We start from the raw sequence: 22990 nt of genomic DNA, 5'->3' as shown, positions 1-22990 counted from the left end.
TTATGAATTGCAATGTCAGTACTATTTTTTTTCCTGCTATTTCAAATGCACTTGTTTTAATAAATAAATACAACGTTTTAAAAGCATACACAATCTGTGTAAAAATATTAGTCTGTGGTTAAAAGGACTTGAAAGGACTCGAAACTCAAAATGCATGACTTGTGACTTGACTTGAGACTTTCCAGTCTTGACTTTGGACTTGACTCGGGACTTGCCTGTCTTGACTCGGGACTTGACTCGAGACTTGAGGGCAAAGACTTGAGACTTACTTGTGACTTGCAAAGCAATGACTTGGTCCCACCTCTGCAAATTAGGGTAGTTAACGTTAATACGTTAATAACTTAAAAACTATATTAGTTAGACCAAAATGTTTTGCAGCCCAAACGTAAAACAAATAATGGAACGAGTTTGGGGAGATTTGGACAAGGACTGGGCCAACTTCACACAGGTAATGAAACTATAGCAATTACTGGATGAGTGAACAGAATTTAAGAAGGAGCCAGTTGTGTGAAAGGTATGGGAGCTGTGTGAACCAACATCCATGGTCTATAATGTTGCATCACAAAAAGCGGGTTGAGATACTTCAATCAATCAATCAATCAATGTTTATTTATATAGCCCTAAATCACAAGTGTCTCAAAGGGCTGCACAAGCCACAACGACATCCTCGGTACAGAGCCCACATACTTCACAGGTTATATTAAAATGCATGAGGTGAGCACCCCCACATAGTTTTATTTATGTGTTTATATGGTAGACTGCAGCAACACGCCCACAAATAGTACACACCATTTTTTAGTTTGCACACGCTGTTTAGCACTTGGTATTTAGATCTTGGTAGATCAGGCCCCATATGTCCCACACCCCAATCCACGGTGTCCCTCAAGGCTTAGTGGTTGGTCCACTCTTTGACAAATCGATGGCCCCGTTTACACAGCACACCAAATCGCCCTCAAGTGACACATATCGGATTTTTTTTGCCAGTCTAAGTGCTCCAAAGTGCTTCAAATCTGATCTTTTGGCATCAGATTCAGGCCACATCAGGAGGTAGTAGGGGTGTGGGAATAAATTGATTCGAATTCAAATCGCCATTCTCACGTTGTACGATTCAGTGTCGATTCTCATTTTTCAAAAATCAATTTTCATTATTTTTTTTATTTTTTTTAAATGAATCAATCCAACAAAACAATACACAGCAATACCATAACAATGCAATCCAATTCCAAAACCAAACCCGACCCAGCAACACTCAGAACAGCAATAAACAGAGCAATTGAGAGGAGACACAAACACGACACAGAACAATCCAAAAGTAGTGAAACAAAAATGAATATTATCAACAACAGTATCAAGATTAGTAACAATTTCAACATAGCAGTGATTAAAAATCCCTCATTGATATTTTTATTAGACATTTATAAAAAAAAATAAAAAAAATAAAATAAAAATGAACAATAGTGTCACAGTGGCTTACACTTGCATCACATCTCATAAGCTTGACAACACACTGTGTCCAATCTTTTCACAAAGATAAAATAAGTCATATTTTTGGTTCATTTAATAGTTAAAACAAATTTACATTATTGCAATCAGTTGATAAAACATTGTCCTTTACAATTATAAAAGCTTTTTACAAAAATCTACTACTCTGCTTGCTTGTCAGCAGACTGGGGTAGATCCTGCTGAAATCTTATGTATTGAATGAATAGACAATTGTTTTGAATCGGAAAAATATCGTTTTTGAATCAAGAATCGCGTTGAATCGGAAAAATCGATTTATAATCGAATCGTGACCCCAAGAATCGATATTGAATCGAATCGTGGGACACCCAAAGATTTGCAGCCCTACGAGGTAGTCCTGAATCCGATTGGAAAATCAGATTTTTTCCAATGTGACTGCAGTCTATAAGCAATGCGACCTGAATGTTACCTGAATGTGATTTTTTTCGTCAGCTTTGGGCGACCTACGTCATTCGTTTGCAGTCGAAGTCGCAGTCGCCATCACAACATCAGGTTTCGTTTTTTTATTTAAGACGACTGAATTTTCGGTGTGTCACATGTCAATAGTGCGCATATAATAGGCTATATGTAAATAATTAATGTGTATTTGGATTCCAAAGAAGTAGCGATTGTTGAAAGACCAGAATTGACGCTGTGGCGTATTTGTTTACATGTGAGTTAAAAAATAAAGCTCCTGTAGATCCTCGCTGATGTCCGTGTCTCCTCTACTTAACAGCCATAAAAGGATTACAACCCTACCAAATATCCATCCATTTTCTACCGCTTATTCCCTTCGGGGTCGCGGGGGGCGCTGGAGCCTATCCCAGCTACAATCGGGCGGAAGACGGGGTACACCCTGGACAAGTCGCCACCTCATCACAGGGCCAACACAGATAGACAGACAACATTCACACTCACATTCACACACTAGGGCCAATTTAGTGTTGCCAATCAACCTATCCCCAGGTGCATGTTTTTGGAGGTGGAAGGAAGCCGGAGTACCCGGAGGGAACCCACGCAGTCACAGGGATAACATGCAAACTCCACACAAAAAGATCCCGAGCCCGGGATTGAACCCAGGACTACTCAGGACCTTCGTATTGTGAGGCAGACGCACTAACCCCTCTTCCACCGTGCTGCCCCCCTACCAAATATATTACACTATATACAAACTGTACATACATTCATACATTATTTTACTTTCATTTACTTTCACGAAAAAAAATCACTAATAATCAAGGTGTTGCAACTTTTATTTTATTTTGTAGTAGTGGCGACTTCCTCCCAATAAACGTCCTTTGTTTTCACTTTATCGAAGTGCGCATGCAAGTGACAGCTATGCCACATTGTGGCCATATTGGGGCCTGTGCGCGTTTACACTGGAGTCTGATGAAAATTTTACTTGCAGTGTAAACAATCAGCTGGAAAAATTCAGATCTAAAAAAATCCAATTTGGGCCACTTTGGCCTGCAATGTAAACATAGTCAGTGACTCCAATTTCATTGCCTTGCCAAAAACACACAATTATACCTATCCAACAAAACAATAAGACCAACATCATCTAGGCTTTAGTAAAATCTAAAATTTTTTACATGTTTATGGTCATCTCAATTATTTGCTATTTACGGGTGGTCTTGCAACGTAACCAACGCAAGTATTGAAGTATGTATGTGAGAGTAACAATTTGTGGGATGGATTATTACATTTAATTCAGTGCGTAACTTTGTAGGTTCTCATTTAATAACTGTTTGCCCAAATTTTGACAAAATATTTTTCAGAATACTCTACTAAATTTCAGAATAGCCAACACTATAGCAACATTAATACATTTGTTTCGGCCTCCCATACATTTTTGTAAAAAAAGTTGAATGGATGGTTGAAAATGTTTGGCAATATTGGAGAGCCTACAGAATAACATTTGTGCCTTATAGAATATTGTCAAAGCATGTTAGCCAGGAGCCTTAGCTCAGTTTGGGAGGGTTAGATTCCTAGCTGAAGGAAAATTTGAGCTAGGAATTTAATACAAATATATCCAAAACACATAAATATGTACTATGTAAAAACTGTATTTCTTAAAGTGTTGTAACTCTTCACAACTTAGACAATAGTATATCAATCCAAATATTTATAATTATTCTAGTCCATTGTTTTCTAACCTTTATTGAACAATGTCACATACTTTACATCAGACAAATCTCACGGCACACCTTCTATCTTATGAGACTAAAGACAGACTAGATCCGACCAATCTAAGTCTATGAGCATGACCTAAAGAAAGAAGCCTGTTTGGATGTGAAGCAAAACCTCTTCTAAGATTTTGAAAAAATTAAGAAAACTCCCAACACTGACAATGAAATGACCTAAATGGATGAGAACATCCATACACAGGTTTTCTATCTTCTACATTTAGCATTGAGCATTTAGTTGTTTGAAAAATCCATTATATTTAGTAAATAGAAAATAATTAAATAAATAAATACATAAATAAACATATTCAGATCCCCTCTCAAGACACAATAATATGTCGCAATAAAGTGGTTGGGAATCCCTGCTCTTGCCATTAGTCTTAACAATTGACAAAAATAATTGAAATACCTGGTTATGTATATACCTTTGGCAAAACATATGTCTGCACATTAGCAGTGTTTAACAGTTATTTCTCTTTACATATTGCATTACTTTCGATGCTAATGGACCTTATTTCTTACATTTTAATTTTTAAGAATGATTTCTATATGGTATATATTTGCACATTATATTGTTCTATATAACTCTATATAATTCTATATATATGTGACTGGAAGAATATGTCAAAAGAGACAAACCTTCAGATCAAAGTGGGCTATTTTCCTGGCATGGAGGTAGTTGACCCCCTCTAGGATTTGCTTGATGAACTGGGTTGCCTCTTCCTCGCTAAGAGACTCTTTCTGGGCCAAGAAGTCAAAAAGCTCACCACCAGAGACACTGGAATAAAGACATTTAGCACATAGTACATTTTAGTCAGAAAATAATTTGGATACATGATAATAATGGTCACTGACTGTAGATTACTTCTTTTTATGTAATTTTTGATTTAAAAAAAAAAACCTAAATACTTTGATGCCAATTTTTTATTACATGTTATGCACAAATAATTTATTTACACATTTGGAGTTTTTTTTCATTGAATGCATGTGAAAAAAACAAACGTCTGACTTAAATGTGACTTAATAACAAACAAGGTAAAGCACAGATATCAAACTCAAAGGCTGGAGGGCCAAATCTTACACCTTAATATGGCCTGCGAAAGCCTGGAAATAATGAGGAAATTGATTTGTTTTTTTCATTTTGAACATGGCGATAAAGCTAGCAAACTACTAGCCCATCAACTATGTCAGATATCAGCATCCCATATTTTTTTGCAGCTTCAAACTGATTCACTTATGATTTTAAGATTAATAATATATATCAAGAATTTCTATGTGTTCCTCTACTCATCCGCTCAACGTTCTACTCCTGAGCTTGATAACTTTTTTGCCAATCTAGATATCCCCATGGTTGATCAGTCTGCTGCGGTAGAATTAGAGAGACCAGTTACTGTTGCAGAATTACATGTTGCAGTCATAATTACAAAATGACAAATCCCTGGGACCAGATGGCTATCCTCCCAAATTTTACAAAACATTTTGGCAGAAACTAACCCCCATAATATTGGACATGTACAATGAATCGTTTGAATCTGCCCGCCTTCCGCAAACACTTAACAAAGCTTCAATTTCTATCCTCTTAAAAAAAGGCAAGGACCCCTTTATGCCCCTTGTATCGTCCGCTTAGCCTGTTAAATGTGGACTTCAAACTGTTATCCAAATTGCTGGCTTAATGCCTGGACACTATTCTTCCTTCTATTGTTAAAGCTATCAAACTGGGTTCATTCAGAATAGGCATTCCTTTTAGAATCCTTAACATATTTTCAATATATTGTACAGTGTACCTACTTTTAACACTGAAGACGAAGTGGTATCCGTGGATACTGAAAAGGCATTTGACCGAGTGGAGTGGAATTTTGGCTTTGGTAACAGTTTTATTTGCTCCTTTATTCATCTCCTGAGATCTCTGTCAGGAAAAATAATATTTAATCTGAAAATTTTCGCCTCCTTCGCTCTGCACGGCAAGGTTGTCCTCTGAGTCCATTGCTTTTTGTTCTTGCCATTGAGCCTGTGTCAATAGCGCTTCGAACTAATTCGCTTATGTAGACACAATGTGCAATTGAAAGTCTCTCTCTACATGGATTACTTCCTACCGTATGTCTCAGACCTCTCCGTCTCGGTCCCGGCTGCCTTGAGTACACTCCAAGCATTTGTCCGGGTAAAAACTAACTTGGGTAAAAGTGAAATGTTTCCTATAAAGTCTGCTGCCAAGAAATATCCTCTGCATGATTTCCCCTTTGAAATTGCCTTGCAAAGTTTTACATACTTGGGCGTTCAGGTCACACATTCGTTTGCAGAACTTTATAAAGCCAACTTTGTTCCACTGCTGTCCAGAATCCTTGGAGACTTTGATCTTTGGTCCCTACTTAATTTATCTACAGTGGCTCATGTCAACTCTATTAAAATTAACATACAGTCGCAATTTCCTCATATATTCCATTGCATACCACTTTTTCTCCCTCAGTCCTTCTTTTGTAAATTAGAAAGTCAGATTTTGGATTTCTTTTGGAATAAAAAGACTTGTAGGTTACGTAAACAATATTTGCAAATACCCAGATCGTTGGGAGGATTGGCACTACCAAACTTTAGGGGTCATCACTGTGCCACCAACATTAAAATTCTTAAGTATTGGCTGCAATATGAAGGTGGAGACATTTCTAGGGGGCATTTCCCCCCGAATGCAGCTGGTATAGGCTCCAGCCGCCCCGTCACCCCAAGAGGGACCAGCGGTAGAAAATGGATGGATGGATGAAGCATTTGATCCCCCTTCGTTATGGCTGGTCATCGAAGCAAACTCAACTAAACCAGTTTCTCTTAGAGCTTTGGTTCTCTTTCCCATTTGTTAATCTACCTCCTCTTCTACGAACAACTTAATTTTAAAGACCTCATACAGGATTTGGGTTCAGTTAAAGAGCTATTTTGGTCTACAGACAATTTCTAGTCTTGCACCCATCACTGAAAATAATGCTTTCCCTCCCTCTCTTGTCTACAGTGTCTTTTTAAGGTGGTCAACTCTGGGGATCAACAACATTAAAGATTTATACAATGACAGCACGTTTGCTTCTTTTTAGCAACTTTTTTTAAATAAATGTTCACTCCTAAAGCCAATTTTTTTTTAGATATCTACAGATCAGCAGTTTTGTTCGTAATACTTTACCCTGGTCCTCAAACTTACTGACTGACACATGCGTCTTTGACACCACTTCCGACTTAAAAGGATTAATTACACGTATTTACAATCAAATGTTTCATTTACGCCTTGAGTCTCTGCATTCAGTTAATTCACTTAGGAAGGGTGACTTAGGAGTGACCCTAACTAAGGAGAGCTGGACAGAGATTTTAAGTAGAGTTCATAAGTTTTCTATTTGTGCGAGACATAGTCTTGTTCAATACAAGATAATACATCGTACTTATTATACCAAAGTCCAACTAGCTACGATGAATGACGGAATATCGGTATTATGTAATTGCTGTCAACAGACATATGTTTTGGTCTTGCCCATCACTGTGCAGTTATTGGACCGAAATGTTTAATACTTTTTCTTTGGTAATTGGCGAAAAGATTAAACCGAAAACTCTAAGGATTGGGGTAGCTCATCTGTCAGCAAATCCAAAAATAACTTGTTAGCATTTACTACTTTGTTAGCTAGAACACTCATTGCGCTTGATTAGAAGGCTGCTGCGCCTCCCTGCCACCAAATTGGAGAATATTAGGCTGACATTGAATAGTTGTTCTGTGAAATTTTAAGAAGTATGGGGTGCTTTCCTAAAATATGTAAAAGAGACTGATATCCATTTCAACCCCCGATTGAAAGTAATTGAAGTGTAGATAATTGATGAGCCTTTTGTTTGCTTAGTGTTGTGGCTATTCAGGAGTGCAGTGTCTGTGGCTTCATATAGATTCTTGAAACCTCTAGTTCCTTGAACTAGAGGTTCCTGTAGGAGTGTGTGGTTTGTGTTTCCACCACATTTCACAGTTAAGGGTAGTTTATACAAATCAGGCTGTTGATGTATGGAGGAGTGGTTTAATATATTTCTACACTGATACCATGTAAATAGACAAGATTAGGTCACAGTTCTTTTACTAAAAAATAAATACATGCAATACAAAGCAATAATATACAAAACTGTATGATTTGAAAAAATATTGTGTACCGAATTGTTCATAAAAAGTCAGGCTTTTGTCCGCAACGTCTAACAGTCAGAAAGTCGCCCTCTCAGTAAATTATGAATTCATGAGGGTCAGGCGGTTCCTTGTGGTCTATTTCATCTCTAAATAACAATATATTTTTTAAAAAAATGTAGTGTTTATCTCATATATGTTTAAAAGAGTCCATACAGTTCTCGTAGCTTCGCGTATTGAAATTAAGTTTGTAAAAAAAATAAACATTATTAAACTGCATAGATAGAGTTTGAAGACTATGATTGAGTAAATACACTGCAAGATAGTTCCACTGATCAGCGTTCTTCAGCACACAGATGCCCCACAAAAGTTACTGCAGGTCGAAAGTTTCTTTTGTTCTTCATTCTCTTTGTTGTCAACTATGTTGTAGTAGAAATGCACAAGAAATAAGAAATGAGCAAGTCGTCCTCGCATAACTTTCCTCCGCAATGATGGCCGTGTATTTGAAACATATGTTTAAGGAACGCCCCCCAACGGCGTTCAACCAATCAGCGATCTACAGCACAGTCCACCCCCAAAATGGTTCACCTGTCTAGGAGGAACTCCGAAAGGTTCCTGAATAACTAAATCTACCTGGGTAGTTTTTGGTGGAAACACAGTGGGAACTTTATTTACCCGGGTAAGTGGGAAAGTTCCTGAAAAAGTTCCAGCAGTGGAAAAGGGCCTTTTGAGATGTGCTGCAAAGAGGAATGGACAAAGAGGAATGGGCGATACAGCCCAAAGATAGATGTGCCAAGCTTGTGGCATTGTATTCAAAAGGTGCATCAACAAAGTATTGAGCAAAGGCTGTGAATACTTACGTATTTGTATTTTTTTTTTAGTTTTTTTATTTCTAATAAATTAGCAAAATTTAAAACAAGTTTTGTAACATTGTCGTTATGGAGTATTGTGTGTAGAATTTTGAGCACAAAAAAATAATGTACTCCATTTTGGATGAAAGCTGTAACATAACAAAATGTGGAAAAAGCACTGTGAATACTTTCTGGATGCACTGTACCTATTACATGTGATTAATGTGGAGCTTTTGATTTATTTATTGCAGAAGCTAATGGGGATCATAATAAACAAATCAAATTGGGTACTTACAGCTCCAGGATGAGAACAACATCGGTGCGGTTCTCGTAGACATCATGCAGCGTGACAATGTTCGGATGCTGAGTCTGCTGCAGGATCTGCACCTCACGCTCTATCTCCTCAAGTCGAACGCCACGAGAGCTGGCTATACTCTGTCGCTTCTTGATGAACTTGGCAGCAAATTCCTGTCCCGTTCTTTTCTCCCTGCATTGCTTTACAATGGCAAACTGCCCGCTAAAACACAGGAGGCACACAATAGCATGTCTGAAGTGAACATTGACATTCGGTAGTGAATTATAATAAAGAAGTCACAATTATTGTAATACATGTGACTTTTGTATTGACCCATCAGGGTTCCTTCCACAAGCACACGCCGTTGATGACACACTGACGGTCGGAGAACCAGGGGAGTCAAATATGAGGTGTTGAGCTGCCCATTAGCTTTTAACAGTTTGTTAAGGACTTCGCCACACCACTATAACTGCCCAGGAAGCATTACATGCTGTACTTTTGGGAAATAATGGAACATCTGTCATGATATTATTATTTATTTTCCATTTCATAAACAACATTGCAGCAAATTGAATTGATAGTGTGTAAAACAATGTACGGCCATGCTGTGTATATGAACCCGTGACGTGGGTGACTTTTACACCAGGTGAGGCATAGATGCCTTGGTGTAACCCAGGTGGTTCGGTCCCCTGCCTTTATCCCATTCCACACGGGGACGCAAACCCTGGTCGTCCGCGTGGGATAAAAGTTGGGGGGAGGGGGGAATCGCCTGAGTTAAAGTATGTTAGTGAACCTCACTCCCCGACGGCTTCAAAAATAGTGCTGGCTGTCGAGTTGGTCAGCCTGGACTTTTAGCTCGGTGGTCAGCATGCTCACCTCTGATGCTGACAAGCAGGGTTTGCGTCCGTGTCATAGAGCAGAATGGGATATAGGCAGAGGCTGAACCACCTGGGTTACATTTGTAATCATTTTTTTAATTTAAATTGTTTACCTAATTTCATATGCTCTAACCATTGTTAATACGAGTTGTACATTAAAATTAGAAAAGAAGGGAGTAATTCACTTTCATAAAAATGTTATAATAATGATTTCATGATATGGATTGTTTTATCAAATACATTTTTGTCCCATTTGCTGCAATAAAATAAATAATGTTTTTCTTGCCTTTCGTTTTTCATGCCCATTTTGTGAAAGCAAAACACACAAAATATGCAATCATTTCCCCCGAAATATTTCAAATTGGGATTTTTGATGTAAAGTAATTGGAGACCTTTCCATAGATTTTGATTCATTATTGTTTTTGAGCAATGACGGCTTTAAATAAAAAAAAACAGCCTGCATGACAACTTAGTGTTATTAGAGTCAACATTGCAACTTTTTCCCATTACATTTCACCTGTTAGTTATTTTATTCCACTGTTTTATGTTTTTTTAATAGTATTTGTAGAATGTGCCATGGGATGTTAAATAATTAGCTGCAGGCCGCAAATGGCTACCAGGCCACACGGCAAAAACTGAAATCTAAGTAAGATTAAATATCTCAAATAAGGGTGATATTTACTTATTTTCTGTCTGATAAGATAATTTTTCTCACTAAGCAAATTTTATGTTAGAGTGTTTTACTTGTTTTAAGGGTTTTGGTCCTAAATTATCTCAGTAAGATATTACAGCTTGTTGCTGAGATTTTATGATCTATATTGAGTACAACATGCTTGAAACTAGAATATCAACTGTTGCAAAGCTGTATCATCAACACTCACAAGTATAAAACTACTTTTTTAAAGTAATAATTTCTTATTTCAAGCATGAAAAAAAAAAAATCATGACTTTGACACAATTGTGTCTCATATAAAAACAGATGACAGCCAAAAGGGACTTTGCTGTTTTATATTCAATGAAACAATAGAAAATACGTACTCATACAGTAGTACAGTTGTTATTAGTGAGAATATACTTATTTTAAGGTATTTTTGGGTTCATTAAGGTTAGCTAATTTTACTTGTTTTGGAAAGTCTTGACAAGCCACATTTTCTTGTTCTATTGGCAGATAATTTTGCTTAGTTCAAGTAAAGTACCCCTCATTTTTGTATTTTTTTTTCTTGTTTTTGAACACTGACTTTTTGCAGTGCACACGTTGAACACCAATGGCCTAGATGTTTTGTAAGCTAACACCACCCCCCTGTCAGTGTGACAGCAACCCTGGTATGCTGCTAAAAATAGAACCTTTTTAAATAGAAGCCTGACTTGTAAAACGGTTTCTCTCTAATACTGAAACTGTAACAGGACAAATATAGATACATGCAATGTTCATATATGGTAGTTACAACATTTAATGACCTACTGCAGTTTTCCTCCACAACATGCAAGCTGAGTGAAACGAAGAAGACTTTCAAACTACACTAGACCAAGTTATGAATGTTTATTCTGATGTGCTAGACAATTATCGACTGTTAATGCATATCCACAGTAACTTTTGTACACTAATGCTTGTACAATACCTTCCCAACTCTTCACCAATTTCATAGAAATCTTCAACTTTGTTTTGCTTGAAAACGTCCATACTAGGAGTCCTCGCCGACGTTTATAAGTCCACCTTTTTCTCTCCAAACATGCCAAGACCAACACAAAGCTGACGTTGATCAATACGTTTGAAATGCGTCGACGACAAGAGGAGCCTCCTGCAAAGTAACTTTTGTGAAGAGAACGCGTCTGACTGAGTTATAAATAGTGTTGGTCACTCAGTCCTCCAGGGACAGGGGACCACCACGTATGGCAGGGATGTCCAAAGTGTGACTCGTGGGCCATTTTTGGTCCTAATTTTTTTTATTGGCCCATTTAATGGCAACATTTTTATTTTAGCAATCTCTTGTTTAGAACCACAATTGGAGTCTAAGAGTTTGTGTGTGTGGTTTCTTCCTTACTGCCTTAGTCTGTTTGTTTGTTCGGAGATAAGACATTTTATGACCCCTAAGCATTCTTGGGGTAAATTGTGAATATCTACAAACCCCCACCTTTTTCTGTCAATAGGACAAAGACTGCTGTGATGATGGGTTTCTTTTATGATTTATGTTTTTACTGGCCTCATCCAATGCTTAACCAAAACATTCCTATCCACAATCAGATAGAGTTTGTATTTGCCTGTCGTCTTCTCCCTCCCCCTCCCAGGAGACAGGACATTTTGCCCTGCCTCCTCTCTCATTCCAAACAGCTCTAAAGTTCCAGAAAGAGTTTGTTTGTTCTCTCTCTCTCTCTCTCTCTCTCTCTCTCTCTCTCTCTCTCTCTCTCTCTCTCTCTCGCTCTCGCTCTCTCTCTCTCTCTCTCATTCTCTTTCTCTCTCTCTCTCTCTCTTGCTTTCTCTCTCTCTTATGTTTCCATGCACGAAATTAGTCTGATTTTAGTTTTTTTTTGTACGTTTGTATTTTCAAACCTACATGTGAAGTCCAAGTGTCTATGCACTCTCTCTAATGCGACTATTGATCAGCCATGTGCCTCCTGTACACTGCAGGGGCGCTTATTTCCTTTTAGCGCGGATAAATATTGCTTTTCCGAGTTTACCTATGACGTCGCACTAGATGTCTACAGCTCCTAATAAGTTAACAGCCAAGCTCTGTTGTGATGTCTGCTGTAATATTGACACTGATTATACAAAACCCAAAACCAATTAAGTTGGCACATTGTGTAAATCGTAAATAAAAACAGAATACAATGATTTGCAAATCCTTTTCAACCTATATTCAATTGAACACACTGCAAAGACAAGATACTTAACGTTCGAACAGGTAAACATTTTTATTTTGCACATTAAGCAAGAATGGGAAAGAATTCCACCTGAAAAGCTTCAAAGATTGGTCTCCTCAGTTCCCAAACGTTTACTGAGTGTTGTTAAAAGGAAAGGCCATGTAACACAGTGGTGAAATAAGGCCCCTGTGCCAACTTTTTTGCAATGCGTTGCTGCCATTAAATTCTAAGTTAATGATTATTCGCCAAAAAAAAATGAAGTTCCTCAGTTCGAACCTTTAATATCTTGTCTTTGCAGTGTATTCAATTAAATATAAGTTGAAAAAGATTTGCAAATCATTGTATTCTGTTTTTATTTATGATTTACACAACGTGCCAACTTCACTGGTTTTGTGTATTGTAAAATTACATCTCTGATGGTTATGCTGACGTTAAATAGCAGACAGTATCAAGTAATTATCTTGGATAGCGCTACAAACATGGCGCTACTACCAAGAATGTATCAGAGTAAATGCAGGAACGAAGCAAAGAAAGACCGGGGATAGAGATTTTTTTAAAGGAATTTTTGGACCGAGAATCATTGAAACAAAACTTCTGAATGTCTTGGAGTTCATTCAAAAGGCAGCAAAGGTTCTGTGGATTGACGGACAGAGTTTAAAATCCAAAGGAAAAGACATGCCCCGACTGATACTGTTCCAAATGAAAGCTGCTTTTGCTCTGGACTATCTTGTTAGTTGTGTGGAATACAGGATTACCGCTAATCAGTTTGGAATGCACAAACATACATTTTTTTTATTCAATTTCAAATTTTGACGCAGTTTTCGAATACAATCTTGGTAATCACACTGCCAAACATTTGTTTGCTCACGTATCATTGCGTGGAATCAAGTGCCCAACAAATTGCATGTGTTGGTGACTTAGGGCCTGATCCAAATAAGATTCAAATTCCACCCGCTATTTGTAACTATAAAATTGTGTATACTAATAGGTGGTGTGCTGCGTGTGATTTACTACGACTGCGTGCACAACTGATAACAAGTGCAAAAGTGGCAGAGTTCTCCCTATTTAAGTTTATTTATTTATTTATTACCATGGAGACACTCATTTACTGTACATTCATGTTATCATGCTCCTACCTTTGGTGTTTTGCTATGTTTTGAATCATGCAGCAGACATCTATGTACCACTTTTTCTGGGCATGTTAAAGGTAGTCCTGCAGTGCATCTACAATGACACCCACTTTTAGCTCATTGAAGGTGTGCTGAGAGACCGGGAGCATGCGCTGGAATGTTCCAGATGCAAGATAATGCATATTGCAGGAAGTTTATTTCTTATATATGAAAAAAAAAGTGTCAATGGTTTTAATCAGCCCCTTAAGTCATCCAGCAGCTATAAAATTAGAAAATGATATCGCTGAATATACAATATGTCTAATATTTAAATTTTTCACAGTTCATAAAGATTGACAAGCATACGTAAGACGGCGCTGCAGCGCTATCGCCTCCTTTCTCAACTGCCAGTTTGCACTAAGATATCAAACGCACTAAATATTGTCACAGCGCATGCGCAATCCCGCATGTCATCTGCGGCAAGCTCTGCCGGCACCTCCGCTAGAAGCGCGCCAGGACACGGCCCTGCTCGCTCTGCATGCATCGCGGCCATGCGCCTGCAATTTTGCAGGCAATCTACAATCTGTGCACCTGGGTCTGAAAAAGACAGATAGCATAAAGACCAGCGGACCCGAAGATCCAGTGCCGGAACGTAGTTCACTCTCGTAGTAAGCATCCCGTCTCTGGCTTCCCTCCTGCGTACTTGCTCTCTCTCTGTGCCTTCCCTGTTCCAGTGTCTTATGTCCTTTGTGTTCCCCGCAGTGCTTTCCCTGTTTCCCGTGATCAAGCTGTGTGCCTCGACTTCCCTCTGGATTCCGAACTGCCCCCCTCGATCCTCGACCCCTGCTTGGAAACTGACCTCGTTGCTTCTCTCCAGCCTCCAACCGCTTGCCTGCCCACGGACTGCTTTCTCGCCTTGTCCCTTTCGTCTGACGAAGGATTCATCCAACACGCACATACAACAAACTCTGGTAACATTCACATGGTTAATTCTACACATCGTCTTGGACCTTTCATTTAAAGTAGCATACACATCCCACCTAATCATACTTGCCAACCTTGAGACCTCCAATATCGGGAGGTGGGGGGTAGGGAGTGGGGGTGGGGCTTGGTCGGGGGCGTGGTTATTTACAGCTAGAATTCACCAACTCGAGTATTTCATATATATATAAATATATATATATATATATATATATATATATATATATATATATATATATATATATATATATATATATATATATATATATATATATATATATATATATATATATATATATATATATATATATATATATATATATATATATATGTATGAAATACTTGACTTTCAGTGAATTCTTGCTATGTATATATATATTTATTTTATTTACATAAAAGATATACTTGAATTTCAGTGTTCCGGTGGCTATCCATTAGATGGCAGTATTGTCCTGTTTAACTTCTCCGTTCATGATGAGTATATTATTTCGGCCACCGTGTTCAATGGAGAAGGTTGTTCTACATATTTACAGGCAACATACACCTTCCCCTTCAAACTGTCCTGGATGAACTGAAATTCTTGTTTCCATTCGTTTTGGAACTTGCAAGCGTATTTCTTCATCTTGCTCGTCGACGGCGTCGCCATGTCTGTAATTTCCTCGTTCTTCTGCTTCGTCTCCTTGTTGTGTGCGCAGTTGTCCACTCTAGTCTCTAAAAGCCCTAGATGTTATGACGTCATTGGGCAGGCAAGCTGTTTATATTATGGGAAAGCGGACGTGAGAACAGGCTGTCCCCACTCAGTCTCAGGTCCGCATTGAGCTGGAGGGGGCGTGGCCTCCAGCTCCGGCTGAATACCGTGAGTTTGTCGGGAGAAAATCTCTGCCAGGAGGTTGTCGGGAGAGGCGCTGAATACCGGGATTCTCCCGCTAAAAACGGGAGGGTTGGCAAGTATGCACCTAATGATCAGTGTCAATAAACCTATTGAACTGATTTCTGCCGTAGTGTCGTCTCCTTCCCCCGCCGTACGTAACAGTACGTTCCGGCCAAATATGTCCGAACCAGGCGACACCGGCAGACCCCAGTCTGCCCCCCTGCCCCGATCTCCCAGGAGGCCTGATCTCGCGATCATGGGAGCGGCCCTGAACGAACACCAGGTTTGTTTGTCTACCCTGGAGGACAATCTGGAGAGAGCCTTCACCAAGTTGCATGCTATGCTGGACAACCCTAAGGTTGTCCAGCCTAGCATGCAAGGCTTCAGAACCGAGGCAGGCTCAGAACCCGTGGCTAGCCGTATTGCCACCGCTGCTTCTGGACCTGGGAGCCCCACTCAGACTCAAGACCCCAAGATTGCTAGCCTGAGGCCTTTCGAGAGCGACTTTGAACTGTGTAGAGTGTTTTTGGTACAGTGCGACCTCATCTTCAAGCACCAACCTTCACGCTACTCATCCGACGGGGCCAAGATTGCCTTTATTTTTGCACTGCTGACGGGACTGGCACTCAAGTGGGCCACAGCATCCGTGGACAGGACCGTGAGCGCTGCTTTCCGGGCCGAGTTCCGGGCGGTTTTCGACCACCACAAGGATGGGGGGGATGCGGCAGAGCATTTGCACACCATCCAGCAGGGCTCATGCTCTGTTGCTGCCTACACCCTCGAGTTCCGCACACTTGCGGCAGACAGTGGATGGGACGACAGAGCTCTACAGAGTGTGTTTCGACATGAACTTTCGAAGCAGATCAAGGATGGTCTGCTGAGGGACAGACCCACAAACTGCAGAGCCCTCATCGAAATAGCGCTCCTGTACGACCAGAGACTTTCGAAACAAGCAGCAGCATGGGGCCGCCAACTTCACCCCTGCGGTTCAACTCTGACCTGCATATCACACCTCAGTCGAACAACCCATACCTCCACCTGCACTGATGACCAGAGGTGGGTAGAGTAGCCAAAAATTGTACTCAAGTAAGAGTACTGTTACTTTAGAGATTTATTACTCAAGTAAAAGTATGGAGTAGTCACCCAAATATTTACTTGAACAAAAGTAAAAAGTATGTTGTGAAAAAACTACTCAAGTACTGAGTAACTGATGAGTAACCTGTTCGTTTAATGATGACGAACAGGTTAATGCACAAAAACATAAAAATAGCAATGAGCAAATTCAGAGCCAGGAATATCTCTTAAGCAACTAAAACAATAATATATATTAAATAATAATACATTAAAATAAAAAAAAATTAAGGAAAATGGAGCCACAATAACTTAACAACACCATAGGCTCAGTAGGCATTCTTTGATTGATTGATTGAAACTTGTATTAGTAGATTGCACAGTAAAGTACATATTTCGTACACTTGACCACTAAATGGTAACACCCCAATAAGTTTTTCAACGTTAATCAATTCATGGTAAACACACTGTGCACTTCTGATTGGTGTTTCTATGCATGCGTATGTGTGTATATGTGTGTGTGTGTGTGTGTGTGTGTGTGTGTGGGTGGGTGTGTGTGTGTGTGTGTGTGTGTCTGGGAGTCTGCAGTGCGTTAATAAATGTCCCCACACGATGTACATTTGACAGTGATTCATAGCAGGGAAGCTAACATCAGCCTACAGTGACAGTCAAAATATCTACTAACGTTACGATGTGCTTCCTCAAATTTGATGTTGAGTTCATGTAAGCCAGGGGTGCCCACAGGCAGCAGGCGAGCTACTTTTTAAATGACCAAGTCGAGGTGATCTATCTCATATATACATATACATACACACACATATCATATATATATATATATATACATATATATATATATATATATATATATATATATATATATATATATATATATATATATATATATATATATATATATATATACATATATATACATATATATATATATATATATATATATATATATATATATATATATATATATATATATATATATATATATATATATATATATACAGTATATATATATATATATATATATATATATATATATATATATATATATATATATATATATATATATATATATACACATTAGGGCTGTGAATCTTTGGGTGTCCCACGATTCGATTCAATATCGATTCTTGGGGTCACGATTCGATTCAAAATCGATTTTTTTTCAATTCAACATGATTCTCGATTCAAAAACGATTTTTTTCCCGATTCAAAAGGATTCTCTATTCATTCAATACATAGGATTTCAGCAGGATCTACCCCAGTCTGCTGAGATGCAAGCAGAGTGGTAGATTTTTGTAAAAAGCTTTTATAATTGTAAAGGACAATGTTTTATCAACTGATTGCAATAATGTAAATTTGTTTTAACTATTAAATGAACCAAAAATATGACTTATTTTATCTTTGTGAAAATATTGGACACAGTGTGTTGTCAAGCTTATGAGATGTGCTGCAAGTGTAAGCCACTGTGACACTATTGTTCATTTTCCATCCATCCATCCATCTTCTTCCGCTTATCCGAGGTCGGGTCGCGGGGGCAGCAGCCTAAGCAGGGAAGCCCAGACTTCCCTCTCCCCAGCTACTTCGTCCAGCTCCTCCCGGGGGATCCCGAGGCGTTCCCAGGCCAGCCGGGAGATAAAGTCTTCCCAACGTGTCCTGGGTCTTCCCCGTGGCCTCCTACCGGTCGAATGTGCCCTAAACACCTCCCTAGGGAGGCGTTCGGGTGGCATCCTGACCAGATGCCCGAACCACCTCATCTGGCCCTCTCGATGTGGAGGAGCAGCGGCTTTACTTTGAGCTCCCCCCGAATGGCAGAGCTTCTCACTCTATCTCTAAGGGAGAGCCCCGCCACCTGGCGGAGGAAACTCATTTCGGCCGCTTGTACCCGTGATCTTGTTCTTTCGGTCATAACCCAAAGCTCATGACCATAGGTGAGGATGGGAACGTAGATTGACCGGTAAATTGAGAGCTTTGCTTTCCGGCTCAGCTCCTTCTTCACCACAACGGATCGATACAGCGTCCGCATTACTGAAGACGCCGCACCGATCCGCCTGTCGATCTCATGATCCACTCTTCCCTCACTCGTGAACAAGACTCCGAGGTACTTGAACTCCTCCACTTGGGGCAGGGTCTCCTCTGCAACCCGGAGATGGCACTCCACCCTTTTCCGGGCGAGAACCATGGACTCGGACTTGGAGGTGCTGATTCTCAGCCCAGTCGCTTCACACTCAGCTGCGAACCGATCCAGCGAGAGCTGAAGATCCTGGCCAGATGAAGCCATCAGGACCACATCATCTGCAAAAAGCAGAGACCGAATCCTGCAGCCACCAAACCAGATCCCCTCAACGCCTTGACTGCGCCTAGAAATTCCGTCCATAAAAGTTATGAACAGAATCTGTGACAAAGGGCAGCCTTGGCGGAGTCCAACCCTCACTGGAAACGTGTCCGACTTACTGCCGGCAATGCGGACCAAACTCTGGCACTGATCATACAGGGAGCGGACCGCCACAATCAGACAGTCCGATACCCCATACTCTCTGAGCACTCCCCACTAGACTTCCAGAGGGACACGGTCGAATGCCTTCTCCAAGTCCACAAAACACATGTAGACTGGTTGGGCAAACTCCCATGTACCCTCAAGGACCCTGCCGAGAGTATAGAGCTTGTTCATTTTTATTTTTTATTTTTATATTTTTTTATAAATGTCTAATGATAATGTCAATGAGGGATTTTTGATCACTGCTATGTTGAAATTGTAACTAATATTGATACTGTTGTTGATAATATTAATTTTGGTTTCACTACTTTTGGTTTGTTCTGTGTCGTGTTTGTGTCTCCTCTTAATTGCTCTGTTTATTGCAGTTCTGAGTGTTGCTGAGTCGGGTTTGGTTTTGGAATTGGATTGCATTGTTATGGTATTGCTGTGTATTGTTTTGTTGGATTGATTAATAAAAAAAATAAAAAATAAAATAAAAATTTATTTTTTAAAAATGAGAATCGATTCTGAATCGCACAACGTGAGAATCACGATTTGAATTCGAATTGATTTTTTCCCACACCCCTAATATACATACATTTATATATACAGTATATAATTTATATTAATTTATTTTGCCGTTTTTGTTCACATGTTAAAGGTGTTTTAATGAATATACATGCATGTTTAACATATAGATTCCTTTCTTTCATGAAGACAAAAATATAAGTTGGTGTATTACCTGATTCTGATGACTTGCATTGATTGGAATCAGACAGTAGTGCTGATAACGTCCACGTTTTCAAATGGAGGAGAAAAAAAGTTCTTCCTTTCTGTCTAATACCACATGAAAGTGGTTGGTTTTTGGCATCTTATTTGTCCAGCTTCCATATTCGTTTTTATACACTTTACAAGAAATACATTGGCGGCAAACTCCGTAGCTTGCTAGCTTGTTTGCGCTGGCTTTCGGAGACTCTTATTTTGTTAGCGCAGGCGCGATGGAGCAGCACTTTTATTGTGAAGACAGGAACTGCGCGGTCAGTCTTTAGGCTTTTAACGGGAGGTACGGTTGAAATAAAAAAGTGTATTTTTTCCTTAACACCTTTGATTGATTGATTGAAACTTGTATTAGTAGATTGCACAGTACAGTACATATTCCGTACAATTGACCACTAAATGGTAACACCCGAATAAGTTTTTCAACTTGTTTAAGTCGGGGTCCACGTGTGACGGTCATGTGACCGCCTGGCTCTGTTTGATTGGTGAAACGGAGTCCAACGTCACCAGTGACTGCATCTGATTGGTGAAACGCAGTCAAACGTCACCAGTGACTGCATCTGATTGGTGAAACGCAGTCAAACGTCACCAGTGACTGCATGTGATTGGTGAAACGCAGGCATGCGATAGTTCCTACTTTGAAGGTCTGTCTGACAAACCAAAACAAACAAAGCGTGCATTAACAGATCGATAAAAATCAGTAGCGAGCTGAATGTAGATAAATGGAGCGGAGTAAAAGTAGCGTTTCTTCTCCATAAATATACTCAAGTAAAAGTAAAAGTATGTTGCATTAAAACTACTCTTAGAAGTACAATTTATGCCAAAAGTTACTCAAGTAGATGTAACGGAGTAAATGTAGCGCGTTACCACCCACCTCTGCTGATGACGATTCCTAAGCCCATGCAGTTGGGGAGAACACATTAGGTAGGTGCTTATTTGGAGTCCGGAGCGGACGAAAGTCTTATCGACTACGAGTTCGCCCAGCGAGCTGGTTTTCCTCTTGTGCCCTTGGATAAGATTCTTCACGCTCAAGCCCTGGATGGGCCCCCTTTGGGGCCCATTAAACACCACACAGAGCCCCTATCCCTGACCCTTTCAGGGAACCATGTCGAAACTATTAGTTTCTGGGTGCTGGAAGCTCCCGTCGCTCCGTTAGTCCTCGGGAGATCATGGCTGCGGCAACACGACCCACACGTCTCCTGGACCTCTGGCAAGAGGTCATGGCGTGGCGCCCCCCATGTCACAATAACTGCCTCAAGTCTGCGTCTCCTCCGATCAGCAAACCCAGGCCGAGTAGGCGCTGATCTCGCCCAGATACCGGCTTGCTACCGCGATCTCGCCGCTGTATTCAGCAAGGAACGCACACAATCCCTTCCTCCTCACAGGCCCTATGACTGCGCCATCAAACTGCTCCCTGATGCTACCCTGCCATCCAGCCGCTTGTACAACCTGTCACTCCCTGAAAAGGAAGCCCTGAAGGACTACATTACGCAGTCCCTAGCTTCAAGAAAACATCACACCTTCTAAATCTCAGTTGGCGGCTGGATTATTTTTTGTGGCCAAGAACGACGGATCGTTAAGACTGGGGCTGCAACAACTAATCGATTAAATCGATTAAAATCTATTATAAAAATAGTTGGTGATGACTTTAGTCATCGATTCGATGGATCTATGCTATGCGCATACGCATTTTTTAAATTTCTTTATAAACCTTTATTTATAAACTGCAACATGTACAAACAGCTGAGAAACAATAATCAAAATAAGTATGGTGCCAGTATGCTGTTTTTTTTCCCAATAAAATACTGGAAAGGATAGAAATTTAGTTTGTCTCTTTTATCCGATTATTAATCGATTAATCGAAGTAATAATTGACAGATTAATCGATCATCAAATTAATCGTTAGTTGCAGCCCTAGTTAAGACCCTGCATTGACTACTGTCATTTGAATAACATTACGGTCAAGAACAAGTACCCTCTACCCCTGCTTAATTCTTCCTTTGAGCCTCTTGCTCCAGCCACAATCTTCACCAAACTGGACTTCCGGAACGTCTATCACCTGGTACGGATCAAGGAGGGCGATGAGTGGAAGACGGCTTTCAACACCCATCTAGGGCATTATGAGTATAAGGTGATGCCCTTCGGACTCACCAACGCCCCAGCTGTCTTCCAGACACTCGTCAACGACATTCTCTGGGACATGCTGGATCAGTTTGTCGTGGTCTACTTGGATGATATTCCAATCTTTTCTCGCAGTACGCAGGAGAAGTCCGTCTCGTCCTACAGCGCTTTCTTGAGAATCTGCTTTTCGTCAAGGTGGAGAAGTGTAGGTTCCACACATCTTCGGTGGAGTTTTTGGGATTTGTGGTCGAGAGCGTCCACGCCATACGTAATAAATATAAATGCAAAACAGCGTCCGCAGAAACGTTTAAGTCTTAATAAATCACATTGCGTATTCTAATTAGTTATATTTGTATTTATTTCTGCCGGTATTGTGTTCGTCCTAATGATCAGCATATATTGTACATATTCATGAAGGTGGACAAGCTAAATGGATTGTGCTTCTCACTTGAGAGAAGCAATATTCTGGACACATCTGGGTCTTCTGGGTAGATCAGTTTTGTGTGCGCTATCAAGTTTGCACGTGTTTTAATAAATGCATACCATTAGTACATCAGGCCCTCAGTCTCTGTATTTTTTATGGAGCACGACTCCAAAATAACCCACCATGGGGCCAAAGAAAGTTGCAAGTTCTGGCTCTTGGATAAAAATATTGAAACACAATTGAATTCAAGAGAAAAATAGTCTTCACTAGAAATACAAGGGATGTATAATATTCATTTATGCATTTAATTCATCATCAATATGTATTTCACATTGTTTTCTTCATGTATATCTATATACAAACTTTTTTTTTTTAAATATTCTTGGCTGCCTGGAACGGTTTAATTGGATTAATTTGTATTTTATTGGAAAATTGCTGCTTTCATATGGTTGGGTT

The 22990-nt window shown here is 39.7% G+C and overlaps 1 protein-coding gene across 2 annotated transcripts in view; it reads right to left on the bottom strand.

Annotated features, from left to right (window-relative positions):
• dapk2a (death-associated protein kinase 2a) overlaps positions 1-22990 on the bottom strand; it is a 39659-nt gene that overhangs the window by 14917 nt on the left and 1752 nt on the right. Inside the window, exons 1-3 of one of the 2 annotated variants that reach the window (XM_062030423.1) lie at positions 11453-11620; positions 8956-9177; positions 4326-4464 (exon numbers count right to left, since the gene is read on the bottom strand). In XM_062030423.1, coding sequence (XP_061886407.1) covers positions 4326-4464; positions 8956-9177; positions 11453-11514 — 423 coding nt within the window. In that variant the 5' untranslated portion in view covers positions 11515-11620. Of the gene's footprint in view, positions 1-4325; positions 4465-8955; positions 9178-11452; positions 11621-22990 lie in introns of those variants that run through there. The other variant, XM_062030424.1, reaches the window with a different exon arrangement.

Source organism: Entelurus aequoreus, linkage group LG02 (genome assembly GCF_033978785.1).
Source record: "Entelurus aequoreus isolate RoL-2023_Sb linkage group LG02, RoL_Eaeq_v1.1, whole genome shotgun sequence".
Taxonomy (NCBI): domain Eukaryota; kingdom Metazoa; phylum Chordata; class Actinopteri; order Syngnathiformes; family Syngnathidae; genus Entelurus; species Entelurus aequoreus.
This window is presented reverse-complemented; position numbering and strand designations above follow the sequence as displayed.